Source organism: Bombina bombina, chromosome 5 (genome assembly GCF_027579735.1).
Source record: "Bombina bombina isolate aBomBom1 chromosome 5, aBomBom1.pri, whole genome shotgun sequence".
NCBI classification, from domain to species: domain Eukaryota; kingdom Metazoa; phylum Chordata; class Amphibia; order Anura; family Bombinatoridae; genus Bombina; species Bombina bombina.
The window spans coordinates 751,739,075-751,759,064 of record NC_069503.1 but is presented as its reverse complement, the minus strand read 5'-3'; the positions used below and the strand labels follow the sequence as shown (position 1 = coordinate 751,759,064).

At 39.2% G+C, this 19,990-nt stretch overlaps 2 protein-coding genes across 2 annotated transcripts in view; one reads left to right on the top strand and one right to left on the bottom strand.

Moving 5' to 3' along the window:
* LOC128660796 (biogenesis of lysosome-related organelles complex 1 subunit 4) overlaps nt 1-3,324 on the bottom strand; it is a 75,099-nt gene extending 71,775 nt beyond the window's left edge. The window contains exon 1 of the mRNA XM_053714819.1: nt 2,951-3,324. Coding sequence (XP_053570794.1) covers nt 2,951-3,202 — 252 coding nt within the window. The 5' untranslated portion in view covers nt 3,203-3,324. The remainder of the gene's footprint in view (nt 1-2,950) is intronic.
* Nucleotides 1-19,990, top strand: part of LOC128660797 (uncharacterized) — a 77,807-nt gene that overhangs the window by 19,248 nt on the left and 38,569 nt on the right. The gene's annotated exons all lie outside the window — the stretch shown is intronic.

The window sequence follows — 19,990 nt, the reverse complement described above, 5'->3', positions numbered from 1 at the left end:
ATATATATATACATACACACAGTATATTATATATATATATATATATATATACATATATACATATACACACACACTATATCATGCTGGTATTGATATGTAAAACTAGATAGGGTTAGGATTAGCATCAGAGTTAGTCTTTGTGGCTTCAGACTTCATCAGTGCTTAACACTATCTATTGGCGGAAAAAAAACTCTGCTAAGGCTGCCATTGGCCCATTGCAACCTGGTACTCACAGTCATATCATTAAATGTTTATAATGTAGAAGCAGTTTGATTTCTGTATACTTGGCTTGGTTTTGAAGTTGGGGTGACATGAGATTAAAATCTGCATTGTTAGAATAGCTGCAACTCACACTTTACAGTAGGGCTCAACAAACCCAGACCCTGGAAAACACTGGCTTCTGGAATTTTACCCCTGGCTCCTTTTGGCTTATTATGCTCCATATATCTATATACAAATTCCATTGTCTAACTCCTAAAAGCATGCCTGGCTTCTAATTAGTTTAATTGGCTACTCAATTGTAAAAACAGATTTGTCAACCCCTAACCTATAGGGTTAAATTAAATACATCATTATTTAGGGTCAGTTATTTACAAATGACATGCTATAATTGTTATTTTTGCATTAGAATATGTCTATTCTTTTTTCTTGCAGTGGTTCTTTAGAGCAGTGATTTTTAACCTTTTTTTTGCCGTGGCACACTTTTTTACATTAAAAAATCCTGTGGCACACCACCATCCCAAAATTTTAAAAAAATCACACATTGTAGCCTAATACAGCATATATATATATACACATACACACAAACACACACATACTGTATGTATTGTGCTGTTATGCCATGCCTCCTACAAACTACCCCTGCACTGGGAGTAAAAAACAAGCAAAGTTTAAAAAATATGTCACACTGTTGTCAGTCTGCCGTGGCACACCTGAGGATCTCTCACGGCACACTAGTGTGCCATGGCACACTGGTTGAAAAACACTGCTTTAGAGTGCAGTGAGTTGCAAAGAGTTACAAATAGCTTAGTGTTTTTCCATGGGTATGTGCCTATTTCAGCAGATTAACATGCCTGCAGCTTAAGCTCTGTGGGATGGGAGCAATGCACTTAGATGATACTGTGCCAATGCCATACAATTAAAAACTCAGAGCCGAGAGCGGTTAAGGACCAGAGCGGGGTGACACACGTCACTGTCAGACACACCGCACGCTAACGCTATTAAGTACCTGTCTGCTGTCATGTCACTGTGCTGTCTTCTTGAACTGTTGAACAAGAGGTGGCGGGTGATAGTTGACAGAGGGCGGCCCACGCTTTAGGGACCGGATGTAGGAGGAGCTTAGTCTTACACCGGTGTTCCAGTCTTAAGGGACCGAACGTTGGCACCTAAGAGGCCGGAAATGAAACGGTGCTGCACTGCTGCTGCCTACTGGGAGACGCCGGGAGTCCTAAGTGGCGGGCGGATCTTCACCACTGATAACATATGTAAAAAAAAAATAATATATACATAAAACACTCACTAGCTGCTCTGAGTCACTGACAATTTTGTGCCCCACTGCTGATGCGCCCTATGGCGGTTGCCTTGTTTGCCTATATTCAAGCGCCGGCCCTGCCTTCTAATTACCAAAAAGTAATGCCAAGGCCGTAAATGTCTGCTATTTCTGAACAAAGGGGATCCCAGAGAAGCATTTACAACCATTTGTGCTATAATTTGTTTGTAAATAATTTCGGTAAGAAACCTAGTTTGTGAAAAAGGTTAATGATTTTTTTGTTTATTTGATTGCATTTGGCGGTGAAATGGTGGCATGAAATATACCAAAATGGGCCTAGATCAATACTTTGGGTTGCCTACTAAACAAAAATATATACATGATGTAAAGGGTTATTCAGGAAAAAAATGGTTTGGAAATAGCAAAGTGCTACTTGTACTTATTGCCCTATAACTTGCAAAGAACATGTAAATATTGAGCATTTCTAAACTCAGGAAAAAATTTAGAAACTATTTAATAGCATAGGTGTATTTTGGTGGTTGTAAATGTGTAACAGATTTTGGGTGTCAAAATTAGAAAAAGGTGTTTTTTGCCATTTTTTCATCATATTTTATATTTTTTTATAGTAAATTATATGATATGATGAAAATAATGGTATAGTTAGAAACTCAATTTAATGGTGAGAAAACGGTATATAATATGTGTGGGTACAGTAAATGAATAAGAGGAAAATTACAGCTAAACACAAACACAGCAGAAATTTAAAAATAGCCCTGGTCCTTAACGGTAAGAAAATTTTAAAATGGTCTGGTCACTAAGGGGTTAAAGGAAAATGAAATCCATTTTTTTTTTCTCTTTTATGATTCAGATACATGTGATTTAAAACAGCTTTCCAATGTTCTTCTATTGTCTAATTTGCTTTGTAGTCTTGGTATTCTTTGTTGAAAAGCATACCTAGGTAGGCTCGGGAGCTGCTGATTGGTGGCTGCACATATATGCCTCATTATTGGCTCACAAAAATGTATTAACTAACACCCAGTAATGCAATGCTACTTCAACAAAGAATACCAAGAAAATGAAGCAAAATTAGATGATAGATGTAATTTGGAAAATTGTTTAAATTATTGTCTTTTTCTGAATCATGAAAGGAAAATGTTGCGATGTCCCTTTAAAGTCCCTCTAGCTCTGTAGATAAAGTAAAATTCACATAACTATTCTTCTAATAGGTTGTTGTCAGTTTAATTAGATAATAATGCATCACATTTGTAATCTAAGCTCAGATAACTGCAATTACTGCATTAAAACTCTTGCATATTTGCATATGAAAATGTAAACTTCTAAACTGTTTGAACAGAACTTCCGCATTTCAAACAACACACACAACGAAGACCACGCCCCGTACTTTAAGCAGCCTATCGTTCCAATCAATAACGTTACAGAACTCACTCTCGCCTGCCCTACCTCTGTGCTGCTTTCTCCTACTAGCACGTAGCTAGAAAAGTTAACGGCTGAAGTCTTTATAAGGGAGTCTGACGGCTGTAGTGTTGCACTACTGGCTGCCCAGTCCGCGTCATCTTCAGTTAGCAGCCCTGCCGAGGCACCGCTGCACACGCTGTGGCTCTGCGATACGTGTCCGCTGTCCCCAGGGCTTCCCTGCTCGCTCACCCCCTGCTCTTCGTCTAGTGGATCCAGCTGCCCCGCGCCGAACTCCATGCTGGTATAATGAGACGCTTGTGCGGTTCGAACCCGTGGTTACACACGTGACTTGGCCTTTGGAGATTGTGTGGGTGACGGGAGCAGAAAAGTGCCAATCCTGTTAGGATAGACTGGTTGCTCTGTTCAGCGGCGCAGGAGACCATGAGCCGCCCTCTCTTCCCATACATGTACTACTAGTAATGTAGTTAGTATTATAGAGCAGAGCAGGATGATATCCACTCCCAAGCAAATAACAATGTTCTATCGGGAGCTAAATACATTTAGAAGCGCGCATTCTACCTTTGCATGGTGTCTTGTAGTTCCTTATTATATCGCATGCTATTTAAAAGGACAGTCTAGTCAAAATTATACTTTCATTATTCAGATAGGACTTGTAATTTTAATCAACTTTCCAATTTACTTTTATCATCAAATTTGCTTTTTTCTCTTGGTATTCTTAGTTTAAACTAAACCTAGACAGACTCCTATGCTAATTTCTAAGCCCTTTAACCCCTTAGTGACCAGGCCACTTTTCAATTTGTTGACCATCTGGGACCAAGGCTATTTTTTGCATTTCTGCGATGTTTGTGTTTAACTGTTATTTTCCGCTTACTCATTTACTGTACCCACACGTATTATATACCGTTGTTCTCGCCATTAAATGGACTTTCTAAAGATACCATTATTTTCATCATATCTTATAATTTACTATAAAAAAATTTATAAAATATTAGGAAAAAATGAAAAAAAAAACACACTTTTTCTAACTTTGAGCCCCAAAATCTCTAACACATCTACAACCACCATAAAATACCAATGCTAAACAGTTTCTAAATTTTGTCTTGAGTTTAGAAATACCCAATGTTTACATGTTCTTTGCTTTTTTTGCAAGTTATAGGGCAATAAGTACAAGTAGCACTTTGCTATTTCAAAACCATGTTTTTTCAAAATTGGCGATAGTTACATTGTAACACCAATATCTGTCAGGAATCCCTGAATAATCCTTCAAATGTATATATTTTTTAAAAGAAGACAACCTAAGGTATTAAACTTGGGGTATTTTGACTTTTCATGCAACCATTTTACCACCAATCTATGCCAAAGTTTGGGGGGGGGGAAATAATTTGATTTTTTGACAAATAGCAATTTAAGAATACATTTACTGATAAAATGGTAAGGGTTACTGCCGAATAACACCCTAATATGTCTTCAGTAGCATCTCCTGGGTACAGTGATACCACCCATGTATAGGTGTGTCGGGTTCTCTGTGGGCTAAAAGCCCTTATTTTTAGAGAGCACATTCCAGTTTTTCAACTTGGAATTTTCACATCGGTCATCATGCACCCATGTCCTATTTGGGACATTTCTGAAGCCAGCCAATGTAATTTACCCCCATAAAACCATATATTTTTGAAAAGTAGACACCCTAGGGTATTTCAAATGCTGGTATTTTAACACTTTCCATGCACTAATTCAACCACTAGTCTTTGTCAAACTTTTGGGTAGTCATTTTTTTGTGTTATTTTTCACACACATTGTACTTTAGGCATGTATTTTCAGTTCCTGTTATGTGTTACTGCCAAAAACCACCTCAATATGTGTTCAACAATATCTCCTGAGTACAGTTATACCACCTATGTATAGGTGTGTCGGGTTCTCTGGGGGCTAAATGGCCTTATTTTTAGGTAGCGCATTCCAGTTTTTCAACTTGGAATTTTCACATCGGTCATCATGCACCCATGTCCTATTTGGGACATTTCTGAAGCTGGCCAATGGAATTTACCCCCATCAAACCATATATTTTTGAAAAGTAGACACCCTAGGGTTTTTCAAATGCTGATATTTTAACACTTTCCATGCACTAATTCAACCACCAGTCTTTGTCAAACTTTTGGGTAGTCATTTTTTTGTGTTATTTTTCACACACATTGTACTTTAGGCATGGATTTTCAGTTCCTGTTATGTGTTACTGCCAAAAAACACCTCAATATGTGTTCAACAACCTCTCCTGAGTACAGTGATACCACCCATGTATAGGTGTGTTGGGTTCTCTGGGGGCTAAAAGGCCTTATTTTTAGGAAGCCCATTCCATTTTTTCCACTTTGAATTTTCACATCCCATGCACCCATGTCCTATTTAAGACATTTCTGAAGCTGGCCAATGTAATTTACCTCAATCAAACCATATATTTTTGAAAAGTAGACTTCCTAGGGTATTTCAAATGCAGGTATTTTAACACTTTCCATGCACTAATTTAACCACTAGTCTTTGTCAAACTATTGGGCATTCATATTTTTGTGTTATCTCCTGAGTTCAGTGATACCACCTATGCATAGGTTTGGTGGCTTGTTTGGGGGGTGCAATGCCAAATGTCTGACATGCGTTTGTGATTTTTTTTTTCACATTTAACATATTTTCTTTGTCTATCGTCTTTTTGGGGGGTCTTTTAACATACCCCAATTTATTTGTTTTCCATGAATGTGCATATATTTGAAAAGTTGACACCCCAAGGTATTGTATATGGAGTGCTTTGATGCCTTAGAAGCAACCGTTTTAGCCCAAAAAATTGGAGAAAGTGTATGGTGGTTATTTTTCAATTTTCATTTTTACAGACACATTGCTTTTTGACTATGATTTAGGAGAGACTGTTGTAAGTTATTGCAAAAGAATACTTCAGGTTGTTTTCTGCAAGGCACCCTGAGTACACCTATGCCCCCCATGCATAGGTTTGCCAGGATTTTGGGAAGGTTATGTTACAATTTTATGACTTGTGATTTTAGTTATTAACAATGAGAGTATTTCTTCTGATAGGCCTATCTTTAGTTTGTGGCCTATTGCATACCCCACTTTTATTTATTGCCATGAAAGTGTATATTTTTTTAAATGTTGACACCCCAAGGTATTGTATATGGTGTGCTTTGATGCCTTTGAAGCAACCGTTTTAGCCCAAAAAATTGGAGAAAGTGTATGGTGGTTATTTTTCAATTTTCATTTTTACAGACACATTGCTTTTTGACTATGATTTAGGAGAGACTGTTGTAAGTTATTGCAAAAACATACTTCAGGTTGTTTTTTGCAAAAAAAATAACAGGCCCAATTTTAGAAAAAAATAGAGTAGTTAAATGTAAAAATCTGGCACAGTAAAAGTAAAAAAAAAAAAAAAACCATCTAACAGTAAACATAACCAAAAAAAAATATTTATATATTTAACACCAAATGTATTTATTTTTTTAAAAATTGACCATTGTATGGTTCCGCTTGAAGCAGTCCCCAATGCAGAGTGCAGGCTGTCCAGGGCAATCAGGACAGTGATATATAGTGTCCCTTCTCTTCCCCCTCTTGGTACAGACTCTGCATTTTTTTTGTGGTTTCTGCTTTGCGGCAGTAGGGGGGATTTTAAAAATAAAATGAGTAGCCCCAACTCTGCTCTCTCCCATCACCGCCCGGGGAGCAGGTGCATCATGGTACAAAATCCCAGTAATAATCTGGAGCTGAAACTGTAAAAAAAGTTTTTTTAACTCTGGGGTTTGCTTTTTTGAACAACAAAAAAGCGTTGTGGGTTGCAATCTGCATTAGGTAAATTGCAACCTTTTTGTACCAGGCCCTTGTCTTCCGCATAATTAGGTAGGGCTGCAGCAGCTGATCAGCCAGATCAACCCCACCCATATGCCGGTTATAAGACTTGATGCACACTGGCTTCCTTATGATCTCAGCTCTGCCACGTACAGAAACCGCTACCGTCCTCTCTGTGTGGATGGTGGTAAGAAGGTATGCATCCTTCTTGTCTCTGTACTTAAGTGCCAACAGCTCCTCTTGGCGCAGAGCTGAGGTCTTCCCCCTTCGTAGCCGGGTGCGTACAAGTTGTCCTGGGAAACCTGCGCGGTTCTTTTTAATTGTACCGCAAGCTACTGTATCAAAGCAATACAGTAGCTTGAACAAAAGGACACTTGTATAAAAATTGTCTAAGTACAAGTGATACCCTTTGTTCATTAGGGGTAATATCAGGTCCCAGACAATCTTGCCAGTGGTTCCCATATGTTCTGGGCAACCTGGAGGGTCAAGGTGGCTATCCTTTCCCTCATACACCCGGAAGGCCTGAGTATACCCAGTCTCGCTGTCACAGAGCTTATACACCTTTACCCCATATCTGGAGCGTTTGGAAGGAATATACTGCTTGAATCCCAGCCTTCCCTTATACTTCATTAGGGATTAATCAACGCATATATTCCTTCCAGGTGTATAAGCCTCTGCAAACCTGGCAGAAAAGTGGGTTATCAGGGGGCGGATTTTATACAGCCTGTCAAATTGGGGATGCTCCCTAGGGGGGCACAGGCTGGGAGAAAATGGGGGTAGAGCAGATGGGGCTACTACTCCAGTAGGAGCGAATGGAGGGTTTCTTTATGATGCCCATCAGCATAGTCAATGCCCAGAATTTTTTGAATTCTGGCACATTGATGGGGGGCCCATTGCTGCTTTGCCAAATATGTTCCAGGCTTTGCAGCACGGAACTGATGGGCATATAAATTAGTTTGGGCGACAATGTTCCCCAATATATCATCGCCCAGAAACACTTCCAGAAACTGCTGGGGGCTAAAACCTGCCACATCTATATTTATGCCAGCATTTGCTGTGAAGGGTGGGATATCTGGCCTCTGGAGATGAGGCGTTACCCACTCTTCAGCAGCAATGGCAGCAACACGCCTCCTTCTGGCAGGGGGGCTAGCAGCCACAGATACATCACTATCAGTTGAGACTGCATCTAGTGATGTATCTGAGCACATGGCAGGGTCAAAATTGGGGTCTGAGTCAGAAATAGAGGCATCTGACTCTGACGCAAGGATGGCATACGCCTCCTCAGCACTATATCTTTTCTGTGACATTTTTGTATCTGTCACAGAAAACAATTACTAAAAAAAATTAAATTAACTAAATTAATTAACTAAATTAACTAGCAAAAAAGAACAGCTATGCTACTGCCAGTGATTTATAGCGATCACTGGCAAGCTAGGGGTTAATGGCTCTGAAAATTAAATTAACAATGTTTCTGAAAAGAGCCTTTGGGTTTTTAAAAAATTACAACAACAAAATTAACCCCTAAAAAAAAATGCACAGACTGCAAAAAAGTACAGCTATGCAACTGCCAGTGATTTATAGCGATCACTGGCAAGCTAGGGGTTAATGGCTCTGAAAATTAAATTAACTAAATTAACTAGCAAAAAAGTACAGCTATGCTACTGCCAGTGATTTATAGCGATCACTGGCAAGCTAGGGGTTAATGGCTCTGAAAATTAAATTAACTAAATGTTTCTGAAAAGAGCCTTTGGGTTTTTAAAAAATTACAACAAAATTAACCCCTAAAAAATGCACAGACAGCAAAAAAGTACAGCTATGCAACTGCCAGTGATTTATAGCGATCACTGGCAAGCTAGGGGTTAATGGCTCTGAAAATTAAATTAACAATGTTTCTGAAAAGAGCCTTTGGGTTTTTAAAAAATTACAACAACAAAATTAACCCCTAAAAAATTGTACAGACAGCAAAATGCAGCAAAAAAAAAGTGCACCTATGCTACTGCCAGTGATATATAGTGATCACTGGCAAGCTAGGGGTCAATGGCTCTGAAAAGAGCCTTTGGTTCTATATATTTTAACAAATAAAAGAAATAAATCTCTCTCTCTGCTAAATACAGGTCTCTCTCTCTGCTAAATACAGGTCTCTCTCTCTGCTAAATACAGGTCTCTCTCTCTCTCCAACAAAATGGCAAGTGAGGGAGATCCACACTGATCATAGTCAATATTTACAAATATTGACATGATCAGACAAATGGGGTATTTTATTATTATTTTTTTTTGGGTGGGAGGCTCAGATTGGGTGACCCTAGCTTGCCCCTATGATGAGGCAGGCTAGGGACACCCCCAGAGGCCCCATGATGCACTGGGCATCGCCATCTTGGATGCCTAGTGAAGGGGGAGGGGGGGCTATTTTAGGATTTTTTTTATTTTATACGTTTTTTTTTTTTAAAACATTTTTACTTTTATTTTATAACTAACTAAGTGCCTCGACCCACCGAGGCACTTAGCACACAAGCAGAGCATCGGAAGCGTGTCCGATCGCTTCCGATGCTCTGAAACACTGCCGGGCTCCACGTGGAGCGAAACCGGAAGTGATCACTCGTGGGGGAGTGATCAATCCGGTCCCGGCACTCGGGAACAGTATTACAGGATGCCTAGACCTCAAGACAAGCCTGCAATACTGTTAGAGCAGCTGGAAGCGATTTCGATCGCTTCCAGTGCTCTGTTTAACCGACGACGTATGCCATACGTCCTCTGTTGTTAAGTGCTTTTTTTTTTGAGGACGTATGGCATATGTCGTCGGTCGTTAAGGGGTTAAAGGGACACTGAACCCAAATTTTTTCTTTCGTGATTCAGATAGCGCATGGAATTTTAAGCAACTTTCTAATTTACTCCTATTATCAAATTTTCTTCATTCTCTTGGTATCTTTATTTGAAATGCAAGAATGTAAGTTAGATGCCGGTCCAGTTTTCGTGAACAACCTGTGTTGTCTCTTTGCTGATTGGTGTATAAATTCATCAACCAATTAAAAATTGCTGTCCAGAGTACTGAACCAAAAAAAAGCTTAGATGCCTTTTTCAAATAAAGATAGCAAGAGAATGAAGAAAAATTGATAATAAGAGTAAATTAGAAAGTTGCTTTAAATTGCATGCTCTATTTGAATCACAGAAGAAAAAATTTGGGTTCAGTGTCCCTTTAAAGGGACATTATATACTCATTTTTTCTTTGCATAAATGTTTTGTAGATGATCTATTTATATAGCCCATAAAGGTTTTTTTTTTTTTTTAAAAAATGTATAGTTTTGCTTATTTTTAAATAACATTGCTCTAATTTTCAGACTCCTAACCAAGCCCTAAAGTTTTATGTGAATACCGTCAGCTACCTTCTCCAGCTTGCTCCTGTTTGTGTAAAGGGTCTTTTCATATGCAAAAGAAGGGGGAGGGGGGGGGGAGTGTCTTATTTCCCACTTGCAGTGGGCTTTCCAGCTACCTTTTCAACAGAGCCAAACTGACAGCTTCTAAGTACGTTTTTAAACAGTTTTATACTGGATTTTTATATCGGTATCTGTGCATTTTATTCTTTATAGTAGTGTCTATTACATGCAGTTAAATGAAAATGAGTGCATACTGTCCCTTTAAGGCTGCCTCTAATCACATGCTTTTCAACACAAATAGATTGAAAGTACACAAGGGCCATATAGATGACAATGTGTTCAGACACAGGGAGTTATTTAAGATTTAGCACATTACAATGCTAAATGCAAGACCATAGATAATAAACAGTCATGTGATCAGGGGGCTGGAAGAAGGTTCTTAGATAAAAGGTAATCACACAGGTAAAAAGTATATTAATATAACTGTATTGGTTGTGCAAAACTGGGGAATGGGTAATAAAGGGATCATCTGTCTTTTAAAACAATAGCAATTCTATTGTAGACTGTCCCTTTAAGTACAACAGTCAGTCCATAAAATCTCCAATAAAACCTTCTGCAGCATGAGAGGGGACTACTTTCGACCTAAGACATCCCAACTCTTCCTAAAGTTCAGGGAGTCTCCTTGATTGTAATAGCGGCTCTCTGATGCCAGCAAATGGAATGCAATCTCCCTGAAACTCAAGTATCATGATCCAATGAGGCCCAAATCCGGAAAAGTGTTTCTTTAAGGAATGCCTTTAGTTGCTGGGACTTTATAGAACCCTCAAAGCATGCATCAGTAACCAAAAAGCCCCCACTGATTTTAATAAAATAAAAACAAAAATACTACCTTATTTACTGCACATAATTAAACTTCATATTCTAAAATATTTAGGCATTCAACAAGCGTACGATCACTAGAAAATAGGTTTGTTGTATGTGGTTGTGCAATAAATCTACTTTTTTTTATGTGACTTTAGTGGGAATCTACTTTAATGATAAGTCTCTATCTTATTTAGGGTTTCAAGGTGTCCAATATATAACTGGGAGGGGGGGGGGGGGAGTGGCGGCGCAGTAGCGGGAGAAGCCACCTCCCTGAAATTAGTTTTTGCAGGTTGGGATGTCTGTAAATACAATATTGAAAGTGAACAGAAGCTACATTATGTATGAAAGTGCAACTAAGGACAAGATTTATCAATTTATAAATCCTGTCTGCACTTGATCAGCAAATTGTGGGGCGTATATGATCCCCATATTTATCATTGCCCGACAAAAAAACTAGTGCAATGCCACCCACCTCCTTGTCAGTCACCCCAGTCAAATGAATCAGGGTTTGACAGAGAGAGTTGCAAATGAGCGAGCCAGCAACCAATCAGGGCACTCACCTTGTCATAAATCTTGCCTTAAAGGGACACTGAACCCAATTTTTTTTTCTTTCGTGATTCAGATAGAGCATGCAATTTTAAGCAACTTTCTAATTTACTCCTATTATCACTTTGTCTTCGTTCTCTTGCTATCTTTATTTGAAAAAGGCTTCTAAGCGTTTTTTTTGTTCAGGACTCTGGACAGCACTTTTTTATTGGTGGATGAATTTATCCACCAATCAGCAAGAACAACCCAAGTTGTTTACCAAAAATGGGCCGGCATCTAAACTTACATTCAAATAAAGATTCCAAGATAATGAAGAAAATTTGATAATAGGAGTAAATTAGAAAGTTGCTTAACCCCTTAATGACCGCAGCACTTTTCCATTTTCTGTCCGTTTGGGACCAAGGCTATTTTTACATTTCTGCAGCGTTTGTGTTTAGCTGTAATTTTCCTCTTACTCATTTACTGTACCCACACATATTATATACCGTTTTTCTCACCATTAAGTGGACTTTTTAAAGATACCATTATTTTCATCATATCTTATAATTTACTATAAAAAAAATTATATAATATGAGGAAAAAATGGAAAAAACACACTTTTTCAAACTTTGACCCCCAAAATCTGTTACACATCTACAACCACCAAAAAACACCCATGCTAAATAGTTTCTAAATTTTGTCCTGAGTTTAGAAATACCCAATGTTTACATGTTCTTCGCTTTTTTTGTAAGTTATAAGGCAATAAATACAAGCAGCACTTTGCTATTTCCAAACCCCTTTTTTTCAAAATTAGCGCTAGTTACATTGGGACACTGATATCTTTCAGGAATCCCTGAAAATCCCTTAACATGTATATATATTTTTTTTAGAAGACACCCCAAAGTATTGATCTAGGCCCATTTTGGTATATTTCATGCCACCATTTCACCGCCAAATGCAATCAAATAAAGAAAATCGTTCACTTTTTCACAATTTTTTTGACAAACTTTAGGTTTCTCACTGAAATTATTTACAAACAACTTGTGCAATTATGGCATAAATGGTTGTAAATTATTCTCTGAGATCCCCTTTGTTCAGAAATAGCAGACATGTATGGCTTTTGTTGTTGCTTTTTGGTAATTAGAAGGACGCTAAATGCCACTGCGCACCACAAGTGTATTATGCCCAGCAGTGAAGGGGTTAATTAGGGAGCATGTAGGGAGCTTCTAGGGTTAATTTTAGCTGTAGTGTAGTAGACAACCCAAAGTATTGATCTAGGCCCATTTTGGTATATTTCATGCCACCATTTCACCGCCAGATGCGATCAAATTAAAAAAAAAACGTTAAATTTTTCACAATTTTAGGTTTCTCACTAAAATCATTTACAAGCAGCTTGAGCAATTATGTCACAAATGGTTGTCATGAAATAGCAGACATATATGACTTTGGCGTTGCTTTTTGGTAATTAGAAGGCCGCTAAATGCCGCTGCACATCACATGTGTATTATGTCTAGCAGTGAAGGGGTTAATTAGGTAGCTTGTAGGGAGCTTGCAGGGTTAATTTTAGCTTTAGTGTAGAGATCAGCCTCCCACCTGACACATCACATCCCCTGATCCCTCCCAAACAGCTCCCTTCCCTCCCCCACCCCACAATTTTCCCCGCCATCTTAAAGGATTACTTTCCGTTATAATTTTTAAGCTAAACAACTAACATTAAAGTTAATAAACATTAATTAAAACCTACTGACCTATATTTTCTCCAAAACAAAGTTTCATAACGTTCTAAAAGTTATATCTTTTATTTGCCGATGATGTCACGTTTTCCTGCCCACTATTTTCAGCACTGCATGTTCAAAATACTTAAACCAATGAAATTGTGTTTAAAGCGCCATTTTGAAACCTAGGTATTGTAAACGGATTGGTACAGAGCAAAGGATACCCGTGGAGTGGGTTTGGAAAACAATTAAATTTGCAGACAAGATTTCTGACATACGGTAGAGATATGTTAATGAAATGCTATTGATAAAAAGCGTATTTGGGGTAGTTAGTTAGTAACAGGCATAGAAAATATTTACTTACAGTGGCCCTTTAAGTACTGGCAGAATGTCTGCCAGTACAAAAATAAAGGGAATCTTTGTTTTTTTTAAAAAAAAATTGTATAGCATATTTACATATGCTGCTGTTTAGGATCCCCCTTAGCCCCCAACCTCCCTGATCCCCCCTCAAACATCTCTCTAACCATCCCCCTTTGCCTTTTTGGGGGCCATCTTGGGTACTGGCAGCTATCTGCCAGTACCCAATTTGCAGAAAAAAATGTTTTTTTTTTTTTATTTTTCCCCATTTTTTTTTTCTGTAGTGTAGCTTCCCTCCCACATACTAACCCAACACCCCCTGATTTCGCTTTTTATTTTTATTAATTTTACGTTTTAGAACCCTGATGAGCAAATCCTTTTTCTGTAGTGTAGCGGTTCCCACCCGCTCCCTCCCGTGCACGCGCCCGCCCCCTCCCTATCGTGCACGCGCGCCCGCCCGTGCGCGCCCCTGGTCATCCCCGCCCACGATCCCGCCCCCCTCCACATCACTGGGCCCATCGATGGCCGCCACCCGCCTCCCACGTCGGCACCCACCAACGATACCGGCCATCGATGTCCGGTGCAGAGAGGGCCACAGAGTGCCTCTCTCTGCATCGGATGGCCATACATGGTTATTGCAGGATGCCTCCATATCGAGGCATCACTGCAATAACCGGAAAGCAGCTGGAAGCGAGCAGGATCGCTTCCAGCTGCTTTCCACACCGAGGACGTGCAGGGTACGTTCTCAGGCATTAACTGCCTTTTTTTTGAGGACGTACCCTGCACGTCCTCGGTCATTAAGGGGTTAAAATGTCATGCTCTATCTGAATCATGAAATAAAATATTTAGGTTCAGTGTCCCATTAAGGTGTTTATCACGAGGTGAATTCCCTTGTCGGTCGCAGGCTTGACTATTTGAACCTGCAACTGATATTTATGAAGCAGCAGTTTAAATAGAAGCTTCCTAAACCTCCATCAAATTAGGGCAACATTGATCTTTGCAGGCAGACTGGTTCGAATGTAGTGAATCTGTCCGTCTATATTTGCCACGTGATGCTGCATAATGTTCTGAAATTAAAATTGCACAAGAGGTTTCTTGCACAATGCTGCCCCCTGCTCCTGTTCAACCGCAATTGGGTTAAACACACAGTCATAAAATTAAATGTGTTAATTGATAAGAACATGTAAGCTTTTGACTGTTATGGCCCTTTAAATACATAGCTGCAGGCTTGATCATGCAAGCTTGCTCTGCATAGCCTAAAAAGCTGCAAATGGATCTTCATAAATGTACCCCTTATAGTTAGCAGATGAAAATCACCACAGACTCATTTGACCAGGGTGATTGATAAGCCCATCTCTTACGAAATTAGTTGCGTCAGAGCAGGGTGGTGGGCAGTGGCATTGCACAAGAATTCACTTGTGCATGCTAAATATGGGGAACAAATGCGCCCCACAACTTGCAATTGAACCTTGTATGTCTGCTAATTGAGAAATCAAGCCATAAGTGACCATTAGATAATGATCAAGGGTGCAGGGAACTAGCCTACAGAAACTTAGAGGGGTAACAACACTTTAACAGTAAATCCAACCCAGAATGAGATACCAATAGTCCATATGAAATAAAGTATACAAATACCCAGAGCACTATATAAGCTATTTCCAAATGTTGGGAAAGCATCCACAAGACAGAATAATATATAAAAATAAAATTAGGAGGTAATACTTCTAAATTAGCATTAAAATCACGCATGCAGCAGAGTACCTGAAATAGAACTCTGGCTATAGTACACAAACCCCAAAGCTACACCTCCAAGGAAGACAAATTAAGATGTGTCTAGAGAGTCCCTTGAAAACAGCAGCTAGCAGCTTTGGCATTGACTGATGACCACCATAGAGCATGGAAGGGTAGGAGCAGAAGGCAGCAGATTTACTGAAGTAGAGCTCTGGATTATAGTACACCAACCCCATAAATACAACTCCAAGAAAAGTGACAAGTGGAGTGAAAGTAGTATGGGTGAAAGGAAATAAAGTTCTGACCTTCCTACACACTTGCTCCTTAAACACATTTGTACACTCAATTCAGGGATCTGTTTACAAAGCACTTGTAAAATCTTTTAACGTGAGCAAGAGTAGTATCTCAGAAACCCAAGCTCTTTGGTGAAGAGAGGGAACTTTGACGAGCTGTAGAATGTGCATCAGTACTGCAGCAACCAACTCCAGCCTGATGTTTCCTCTAGGACATAGGTATGGCCTGAAGTAATGGAAGAATCCAAGACCAAGGAACAAAGAGATGTGCCAAAACTCTGTTGCACACTGCACCTAGCTGTTCCCCAAAGATTTTTTTTCATTGACTGATGACCACCAAAGAACAGGAGCAGCAGTGGGCAGCTTTTCTGAAGTGGGTCACCCTCTTGAATTTAGTACACCAACCCCATAAATACACTTTCAAGGAAAATTTTGAATTCCTATTCAAAGACCTACATTGATACCATACATATCTTTACAATGTTGGAAATTAAAACTTACATTTGGATTCTTCGGTTTTAGCAAGTTAGTGCGCCTGCTTTTATGAAACTGAATTTCAGTTCAACACAAAACATAATTTTGCAGTGCAGAAGGTTGGCAGGCCACTTCCACAGCGATGTTAACGGCAGTCACTAGTGATGTCGCGAACAGTTCGCCTGCCAACATAGCTTGTTCGCGTTCGCCGCGGTGGGTGAACATATGCGATGTTCGATCCGCCCCCTATTCGTCATCATTGAGGAAACTTTGACAATGTATCTCACAGTCTGCAGACACATTTGAGCCAATCAGCAGCAGACACTCCCTCACAGACCCTCCCAGCTCCTGGGCAGCAGCCATTTTAGATTCATTACGATCCTGCTTTCTTAGTGAGAGGAGGGTTAGTGCTGCTGCTCGTGATTTTATAGGGAAATAAATAGCTAGGCTAGTGTATTTAGTGTCCACTACAGTCCTGAAGGACTCATCTAATCTCTGCTGTAAGGACAGCACCCCAAAAAGCCCTTTTTAGGGCTAGAACTTCAGCCCAAAAAGCCCTTTTTAGGGCTAGAACTTCAGTCGTTTTTTTTGTTTGTTTTTTTGTAATTTTATTTGCATTTGCCTGCCTGTCAGCCTGTGTGTGAGACTCACAGCATATACTGTGATTAGTGCCACCAATGATATCTGCTTAACATTAGTGTAAATTTAAAAAAACAAAAAACTTTTAAATCATTTTGCTAGTGTAATCTAATTTCATTTTCTATCAGGCCTGTGTGTCAGGCCCACATCATATACTGTGATTAATTGCTCTCTGCCACCACTGATATCTGGTGTAACATTAGTGTAAAATAAAAAAATAAAAAACTTTTACATAATTTTGCTAGTGTAATCTAATTTCATTTTCTATCAGGCCTGTGTGTCATGCTCACAGCATATACTGTGGTTAATTTCTCTGTGCCAACACTGATATCTGCTTAACAATCATTAGTGTAAATTAAAAAAAAAAAAAAAACTTTTACATCATTTTGCTAGTGTAATCTAATTTCATTTTCTATCAGGCCTGTGTGTCAGACCCACATCATATACTGTGATAAATTGCTCTGTGCCACCAGCACCACATTAATTAGTTAATTTTGACGGAAAGTTTAAATTTAGTCTTAGTTTTAGTCTTTTGACTAAAATGCCATTTTAGTTTTAGTCATATTTTAGTCATCTGAATTGTTTTAGTTTTAGTCGACTGAATCTCCAATACATTTTATTTGACTAAATCTCCAGTAGATTTTAGTCAACTAAAATCTAAGGGGTTTAGTTAAAGTGTAATGCATTATTTAAAGGGCCACTGTAAGTAAATATTTTCTATGCCTGTTACTAAATAACTATCCCAAATACGCTTTTTATCAATAACATTTCATTAACATATCTCTACCGTATATCAGAAATCTTGTCTGCAAATTTAATTAGTTTCCAAACCCACTCCGTGGGTATCCTTTGCTCTGTACCAATCCGTTTACAATACCTAGGTTTCAAAATGGCGCTTTAAACACTTACAGCTAGATTTAGAGTTGGGCGGTAGCCGTCAAAACCAGCGTTAGAGGCTCCTAACGATGGTTTTTACCGCCCTCTGGTATTTGGAGTCAGTCAGGAAAGGGTCTAACGCTCACTTTACAGCCGCGACTTTTCCATACCGCAGATCCCCCTACGCCATTTGCGTATCCTATCTTTTCAATGGGATCTTTCTAACGCCGGTATTTAGAGTCGTGGCTGAAGTGAGCGTTAGAAATCTAACGACAAAACTCCAGCCGCAGAAAAAAACCAGGAGTTAAGAGCTTTCTGGGCTAACGCCGGTTCATAAAGCTCTTAACTACTGTGCTCTAAAGTACACCAACACCCATAAACTACCTATGTACCCCTAAACCGAGGCCCCCCCCACACCGCCGCCACTCTATTAAATTTTTTTAACCCCTAATCTGCCGCTCCGTACACCGCCGCCAGCTACATTATCCCTATGTACCCCTAATCTGCTGCCCCTAACATCGCCGACCCCTACATAATATTTATTGACCCCTAATCTGCCCCCCCAACGTCGCCGCTACCTTACCTACACTTATTAACCTCTAATCTGCCGACCGCACCGCTACTATAATAAATGTATTAACCCCTAATCCGCCTCACTCCCACCTCAATAACCCTATAATAAATAGTATTAACCCCTAATCTGCCCTCCCTAACATCGCCGACACCTAACTTCAAACATTAACCCCTAATCTGCCGACCGGAGCTCACCGCTATTCTAATAAATTTTTTAACCCCTAAAGCTAAGTCTAACACTAACACCCCCCTAAGTTAAATATAATTTTTATCTAACAAAATAAATTAACTCTTATTAAATAAATTAATCCTATTTAAAGCTAAATACTTACCTGTAAAATAAACCCTAATATAGCTGCAATATAAATTATAATCATATTGTAGCTATTTTAGGATTAATATTTATTTTACAGGCAACTTTGTATTTATTTTAACCAGGTACAATAGCTATTAAATAGTTAATAACTATTTCATAGTTACCTAGTTAAAATAATTACAAAATTACCTGTAAAATAAATCCTAACCTAAGTTACAATTAAACCTAACACTACACTATCAATAAATTAATTAAATAAAATACCTACAATTATCTACAATTAAACCTAACACTACACTATCAATAAATTAATTAAATAAAATACCTACAAATAACTACAATTAAATAAACTAACTAAAGTACAAAAAATAAAAAAGAACTAAGTTACAAAAAATAAAAAAATATTTACAAACATTAGAAAAATATTACAACAATTTTAAACTAATTACACCTACTCTAATCCCCCTAATAAAATAACAAAGACCCCCAAAATAAAAAAATGCCCTACCCTATTCTAAATTAAAAAAAGTTCAAAGCTCTTTTACCTTACCAGCCCTGAAAAGGGCCATTTGCGGGGCATGCCCCAAATAATTCAGCTCTTTTGCCTGTAAAAAAAAACATTCAATACCCACCACCCACATACCCCTAATCTAACCCAAACCCCCCTTAAATAAACCTAACACTAAGCCCCTGAAGATCTTCCTACCTTATCTTCACCATGCCAGGTTCACCGATCCGTCCTCGGAAGTCTTGATCCAAGCCTCCGAAGTGTTGATCCAAGCCCAAGCGGGGGGCTGAAGAGTGACGTCCATCCTCCGGCTGAAGTCTTGATCCAAGCGGGCAGAAGAGGACATCCGGACCGGAAAACATCTTCTTCCAAGCCGCATCTTCTATGTTCTTCAATCCGATGACGACCGGCTGATCTTCAAGACCTCCAGCGCGGATCCATCCATCTTCACCGACGACTTCCCGACGAATGACGGTTCCTTTAAGGGACGTCATCCGAGATGGCGTCCCTCGAATTCCGATTGGCTGATAAGATTCTATCAGCCAATCGGAATTAAGGTAGGAAAATTCTGATTGGCTGATGGAATCAGCCAATCAGATACAAGTTCAATCCGATTGGCTGATCCGATCAGCCAATTAGATTGAGCTCGCATTCTATTGGCTGTTCCGATCAGCCAATAGAATGCGAGCTCAATCTGATTGGATCAGCCAATCGGATTGAACTTGAATCTGATTGGCTGATTCCATCAGCCAATCAGAATATTCCTACCTTAATTCCGATTGGCTGATAGAATCCTATCAGCCAATCGGAATTCGAGGGACGCCATCTTGGATGACATCATTTAAAGGAACCGTCATTCGTCGAGTAGGCGTCGCTTGAAGAGGTTGGATCCGTGTTGGCTGGGAAGAAGATGGCTCCGCTCCGGAAGAAAGAAGATTGAAGATGTGGCTTGATAGAAGACTTCATCCCGATGATGGACTTCCGACTTCAG